Source organism: Triticum urartu, chromosome 6 (genome assembly GCF_003073215.2).
Source record: "Triticum urartu cultivar G1812 chromosome 6, Tu2.1, whole genome shotgun sequence".
NCBI lineage: Eukaryota > Viridiplantae > Streptophyta > Magnoliopsida > Poales > Poaceae > Triticum > Triticum urartu.
The window spans coordinates 126,542,817-126,550,132 of NC_053027.1; the positions used below are offsets into that span (position 1 = coordinate 126,542,817).

Sequence of the window (7,316 nt, forward strand, 5' to 3'; positions counted from 1 at the left end):
AGGCGTGGACCCTTGACTGATGTTGCTTGAGTGATTCCCGCGGGGAGCTGCCAAAGCTACAGAGTCCCACCGAGCTATATGCCTCGTGTTTTGCCATTTCCGTGTCAATCACACGCGCCGGCCTCGCGCGCGACGTCGACGTGATTACGCACCCATAGTTACCACTAGCACTAAACTAATGGCCAGTGGGCTGATTTATTGATCCTCTTCGTATTTAGTAATATTAAATTTTAACCATGAATTTAACTAACAAATAATAATGCTTGTCATTAAAAATTATGTCACTGGAAACCATGTTCAAATATGAATCCAACTATATAATTTTTGGACATGCATTAATATTTTGTTAGTTAAATTATGATTAAAAATTAACAGAAATTATGAAGAGAAACTAATAAACTAGGACAGAGGTGGTAGCCACTATGATGCGGTTTCGAGTCGATTCGCTAGCTCGATCGTTGCCCATCTCGATCGACGGCGAGCATCTGTACAATATTCAATAACGAGGCATCGCCACCACGTTTTCCATAAGCGATCGCGACGCGAACCCAATTCCACGTTCGTGGCTCAGCCACACCGTGTCTTCCGCCTCCATAAATAGCACCGCAACAGAGCACACTGGCAGAGTGGCAGTGGCAGGTATACCTACACTTGTAGCCTCAGTTATCTTGCCAGTGCCAGCTGAGCTAGCTATATAGCTCCGTCGCTTGCTTCCGAGTTCCGACAGCTCGCTCCGATGACGGTGGCGGCGGCGGGCGCGGGCAGGCGTTACGCGCTGTTGCTGGCGGTGAACGACTCGGACTACGCCAGGAAGGCGCACGGCGGGTACCGGAACGTGTTCTTCCGCGCCCTCCGCTCCGGCGAACCCGACGAGGCGTGGGACTGCTACCGCGTAATCGACGGTGAGTTCCCGGCAGCAGAGGATCTGGGCCTGTACGACGGCTTCGTGGTGAGCGGCAGCCCGCACGATGCCCACGGCGACGGCGCCCCGTGCTGGGTCCGCCGCCTCTGCCTCCTCCTCCAGACCGTCCACGCCATGGGGAAGCGCGTCCTCGGCGTCTGCTTCGGCCACCAGGCCCTGTGCCGCGCGCTGGGCGGGAGGGTCGGGAGGTCGCCCAGCGGCTGGGACGTCGGGGTGAAGGAGGTGACCTTCGTGGATGATTTGGAATGGCCCTTCGAGTTCTTGCCCGTGGAGCCACCCCGGAACGCCTCCATCATCGAGGTTCACCAAGACGAGGTATATTTTCCGTAGTTAATTAGCTGCTAGTAGTAGCCGTCGGCGCTTAAACGCTCAATTGTTTTCTTGAAATATCCTGCCATACCAATGCGCAGTTGATATTTTGGCAAAATGTCACTTGCACGTGACAACTGACGGTGCTCGTCGAGCTATTTCGTAATTAAAAGTTGTCATGCATGCATGTAGCTGTAGGCCGCTGTGTCATCTAATCATATTTTTCACCAACTCGTTGGGATTTGACTTTTGACGTGTTACTCAATAAACCATGCCACTTGCAAATATAGTACCCTATGATGTTGCATTTCTTCAGCTAGCCCGCTCCAGTATGTTCGTAAGTTTACTTATCTTGATGAGGTTGAATGTCTTAATCAATTATGGGTGCGCTTGCTTGATTGATATAGGTGTGGGAGGTACCGCCCGGTGGCAAGGTGCTGGCCTACTCCGACAAGACGCGCGTGGAGATGTTCGCCGTCGGCGACAACGCCCTCGGCATCCAGGGCCACCCGGAGTACACCAACGACATCCTGCTCAACCTCACCAACCGCCTCGTCAACAACAGCACCATCGACGGGTGCGTGGGCGAGGACGCGCGGAGGACGGCGGAGAGCGGCGAGCCGGACCGCGAGTTCTGGACGGGGCTCTGCAAGGCCTTCCTGAGGGGGTCAGGGTGCACCGGCGGCGGCGGCGCCCCCAGGCCGCCGCCGCAGGGACCGGCGCCGGAGATTAGCTGCAGCCACCACGTCGCTCACTTCCCTGCCACCGCCTCCCCCATTGGCTTGTAGCGCTTTGCAAATGCGCGGACCGGCTGTTGTTAGTTCGGCGCATGCATGTGCTCGCTAGCTGCAGTAGTATAATGGTACGGCTGCATGCATGCACGTACGATCGGTGAAGCGTTTGTGTCAGCAACTATACGAGTGGCTGATTTTTTTCGCATGTGCTGCGTTGCACACAGCATGTCTTGTAGTTGTATGGTTGGATAACGGACATAAGGTCTGACGAATGCCAATTATCCACGAGCGCTTAAGTATGTACTGTGTTAAAAAAAAATCCGGCTCGCATTATTCCTGAATCTATTTCAAAATTTCCGGCGGTGTGATAATATGACGGCTCAGTCTTTTAAATGTGCTCATAGGGGTAAAATGTGTGTGTGCATCATAGGATAAGTGAGTGAGTGTATGCGTCTATATATGAGCGCTTAAGTATGTACTGTGTTAAAAAAAAAGCCTACTCCCCCAACATATAGTTACCCAAATGTTTAGCCCTTGCCCTGCCTCGTTTCGTATACGGGCCAAGATGATGGTGGGTGATGACGATTTGTCTATGAACACTAGCGAGTTTCTCTTCTACCAAATCTACCACGAAACGAGCATGGTGAGAGGGTGCGCCTATCCTGCCCATGGTGCAGTAAATGATCCCAAAAAGATTTGACGTCACTCAAGTTGCTCCACGCTAACAGTTCAAAAAAAAAGGGTGCAGGCTCAAGCCAAATCTGTCAAGTGCCATAGCCTTAAGAAATAGGAGATGTATAAACTAAAGGATACTCCGCGCTTTAATGCGGGAAGCGGTTGATAAAAATTTAGGTTGATAATATCATAATTAATTTTTAAAATATGTATGACTTACTATATTTGATTATGTATATTCATAACAATATTTATTGAATACAAACAAAATAATTGAATGGAAAACGTTTTTCCATGCATGGTTGAATGTTGTGGTGGGTTTTTTCCAATGCATGTGTGTTGAGATGGGACTTATTTATAATTAGGCTAGCCATAGTGAAGAGTAAGTTTAAGAGTAACATGTACACATTATCCTGCCTATGTTACCACCATACACATTAATATACACATTATTATAGTGGGTAGTAATATAAGTATGGTATCATGCAATCAGTTTATAGACTCATACTACCTTCATCCGGGATTATATCCCGTCGACTGCATCGGCAAGATCAAGGCAGAGCAGACGCGCATGCAAAATCTTTTGTTCTGCTCGCTTTTAGAGCACTGCTTCACACACCACATTTTTCATACGAAATACAGATGACATGTTAAATCCTATCATCCAAAGCCAAGGCTAAACAACTCCAGCCAGTTGAATTGGGCAATCATTCTAGTATCGTTCACCAAAGCATCGTGTGCAAAGTACTTTCGCGATTTTATGTTGATTTGATGTGCATTGGTCCGTCTTTTTCACGTGCAACTGAAGCAGCACTAGTCATGGAGCAAACATTATATGCAGCCTACCTTTTCACATGAAAGGATCCCTCGTGAACGGCACTCGAAACGAACGGCCTAAGGCCAACTCCACCGCACGATCCTAAAACTCACCACATTTTATCTGAATTTTATCCATATGAGATAGAGATAAGAAGAACAAATACCGGACAGAGGCCGGACAAACTCGCTCCGTACAGCGTTGTTTACCTCATTTTCACCCCATTTCACCCGTCCGCCCGTGTCATTTCTTCAAACACGTAGCAAGCATAGCGAACTCGCCGCCGCGGCCGCTCCTGCTCATGCACGCCCTCGCTCCCGTCGCGACCGCATGCCCGCTGTCGCGCCCGACGCGTCGCCGTGCTTGTGCCCTCGCTCCCCCCGTGCCCGCCTCGTCCGCCCAAGCTCGCCGCTGCCCGCACGGCCGCGCCCCCGCACCTCCTCGTCGCATGCGTCTTCCGCGGCCGTCCGGCGACCCACCACCGGCCCTGCGTCCGACTCGCGGCGTCCGCGTCCCGCGCGCTCACCGCTGCCTCGCCTTCCCGCGCGCACGCTGCTGCCGCCGCTGCCTCGCCGTGCCGCGCGCTCGCCGCTGCCGCGCCCTCCCGCGAGCTCGCCGCTGCCTCGCCGTCCCGCGCGCTGCCGCCCCTCCCGCGTGCAGGCCGCCGCCATCCCGCGCGCTTGTCGCCGCCGTACCCTTCCGCGCGCACGTCATCGCCGTCCCGCGCGCACGCCGCTGCCGTCCCACGCGCAGGAAGTGGTGGTGGGTGCGCGTGGTGGGCCATGTATAGAAAAGGAGAGTATGACAGGTGGGGTCGACGGCGGACACAGACGGACGAGGAGGACGCAAAGACGTCCGCTTTCTGTCTGCTTTGGCCCCAAACCGAGAGCAACTTTGGTCTGGAAATGGGGCAAAAGCGGACACAGACCGGACGAAACGTCCGTATGCTCCCATGCGTTGGGTCGTTCGGTTTGTCCGTTTTATCCCAAACGGACACAAACGGACAATTTGGGGTAAAAATGGGTCACGCGGTGGAGTTGGCCTAATACAAACGGATGGCTATGTGGTGCTAGCCGGCCCTATAAACCCGGACAGAGGTAGTATTGTCTTGGGATACGTGTTGTTATGATTTACTCAGTTTATGTCTCTTTTCATTAACTCAATATCACATAGGCAATTTTGCTGAGTTGGAGCTTATGTTACTCTTGAAGTTACTCCCACTATGGCCATTCTTATATGATGAGGTAACATGCTTTCATATTAAGATAAATAAGTTAGTGGAGATGACTGGGTATATAGTATGGGTTCGAGCACTGTTTTATACCAAGTTGGGAGGGGGCAAACCCATTGGAAAATACGTGTTTTTTCACTGACAGGCCGGACTTGGGCCTGAAATCTAGGATCGACTATCGGGCTGGGCCCGGGCCTATGTTTTCTTCTTCGGGCTTTGTTACACCCGGACCGGCCGACATATGGCTAGGTATAGATATATGTAGTGTTGATGGCTTTTTTGCGAGCAAACATCCGATGTATTCTTCATGTCATCTCAGTACAAAGAGTGCAGAAATAACAAAAATTACATCCATGTCTATAGACTACCTAGCGACGACTACAACTACTAGAGCGAGCCGGAGGCGTGCCGCCATCATTGGCCCTCCCTCACCGGACCCGGGTTAAACTTGTTGTAGTAGGCAGTCAAGAAGTCGTCGTGCTAAGACCCTGTAGGGCCGGCGCACCAAAACAACAACCGTTGTCGATGAAAAAAAAGTATAGATCGAAGGGATTCAACATGTAGAGACACGAACAAAGACTAACACAGATTGGATCCAAGCAGATCCATCGAAGACCAGCATCGACCGAATCTCGTGAGATCCGTCGAAGACACACCTCCACACGCCCTTTGAAGATTCTAGATGGATCACCGAAACGGGAGCTAGGCGGGGAGATTGTTATTCCATCTTCAAGGAACCGCAGCCGCTTTGTCTTCCTAAGTAGGTCACAAACTCTAAACAAACTCCCAAAAACAGCTAAAAACAAGATGATGCGGAGCATCCCACAGTCATCCCCATGGACGTATCGACATCTCCCATGACACCACTTGGACCAATGACAAGAGCTCGAGCAAAGGCTATCGAAGATAAGGTGAACTCGCTCCTCTCCGAACTACCACTTTCTACACATGCGACATGGCTACTACCTCAAGCGGAAATACTATGTGTGATCAGGTAATTGGAGGAAGGCCACAGAGCAGCTACATCCAACGGACAAGACGGCGAGGACACCAAGTATGAGGGACAAGAAGAAGAGCTGCAAGAAGAGCTGCAGCCACCGGACGACCGCTCCAGACTAGACGTCCGGTCCCTGAAGGCCACGCCAGACAGAGGAAGCCAGGCCAGTGAATGCTACAGCGGCCGGACATCCGTCCAGGACGGACGACCAACAACTCCCAGCGACCGGACGACCGGGATCCACCGGAAATCTAGCAGGTCCCCAACAGAATGAAATCAGCGGAAGTCTGAAGTGACCGGACGACCGGCCATCTTCAGAAATCCGGTGCCACTTCAACCGAGCCGAAATGATGGAAGTCCGGCGACTTTCGGATGTCCGGACGCCCACGAGCCACCAGACGACCGGAACCCACCGGACGTCCGGTACCTGTCTGCACACAGTTTCGTGCCCGAGGCCCATGTACCCCTTCACTTCACCCCATTTGCACTAAGACTATAAATAGACGTCCTCCTCCTCCTCCTAGTTAGGGTTAGCAATGTGATAGCTCATATTAGAGATAGATCTTTGCTCATCCACTTGGTTACTTCTCCATCAGAGTTCACGACCTCTACGGAGAAGATCCCCCCAAGCGGATTCAAGACCCCTAACGGCAAGACCTCCTCACGGAGAAGAACGTGTTACCTATGTATCATCCCTTGTTGGATTCGGATCGTGTATCTCTTTGTGTTTCGAGGATCTAGCACATGTGTAATCGAATCTTGTTGGTTTGATTGATTCTCTCGTGGTTTCCCCTTGTGTTCTTCGTGTTCTTCATAGAATCCCCTCCAATCGTGAAAGATCGGGCCACTAGGGTTCTACCCTACATCATCTTGGTATCATGAGTCACGTTGATCACGGATTTGGAGCCCCTACATCTTGTTTTCTAGCTTGATTTTGTTGTGTTCTTCCCCAATTTTGAAAATCCCCACCAAAATAGCCCCAAATTTTTTTGTGATTTGTTGGTGTGATGAAGTTTTGTTGGATTTGATCCATGGATTTGCTTTGCCACGAGTGGATCTAGCTTTTCCCCTTCGTCTCAACCATTCCCATCCACAAAATCGCTTGGATTCGACAAATTTTACCAACTCCACCATGAACCCTAGTTGTTCATCCTAGGTCTGAAACCGCCCAGGCACCGGACGTATGCCAGCTACCGGATGTCCAACCACCGGTCGTCCGACATCCACCGGACGTCCGATGTTTCCTGACGAAACTAAAAAAATTCGCCCGGAAGTTTTCAGCCACCGCCCCACTTCCGCATACTCACTCCAATACCCATTCCACTTCCGCATACGCACCCCGATACCACCATCGCTTTCCGCAACCACCAAAGATTACACGTTACCAACTCCGACACAATTTTGACACATTTGGTTTTGAGAATTTGAGTTGTGGATCATTGTTTCCTAGGGTGTTTCGGCTAACTAGGAACGGTTCAACATCAACACCACCGCAACTCATTTTCGCCAAGGACTCGTCATCGACAACACCCGCTCGACAATTTTGATACCCTCAACCGTAAGCAAGGACGGTAACTTTGACGACATCTTTGTCTACTCCTTGCCATTACATTGATAACAACCATCGCCCG

The 7,316-nt window shown here is 51.1% G+C and overlaps 1 protein-coding gene across 1 annotated transcript; it reads left to right on the forward strand.

Moving 5' to 3' along the window:
* The first annotated feature begins 607 nt into the window (after nucleotides 1-607).
* Nucleotides 608-2,358, forward strand: LOC125513826 (gamma-glutamyl peptidase 5-like). Its single transcript, XM_048679035.1, has 2 exons — nucleotides 608-1,237; nucleotides 1,639-2,358. The coding sequence occupies exons 1-2, from the start codon at nucleotides 737-739 to the stop codon at nucleotides 2,017-2,019; spliced, it is 882 nt and encodes a 293-aa protein (XP_048534992.1). The 5' UTR covers nucleotides 608-736; the 3' UTR covers nucleotides 2,020-2,358.
* Nucleotides 2,359-7,316: the final 4,958 nt, after the last annotated feature.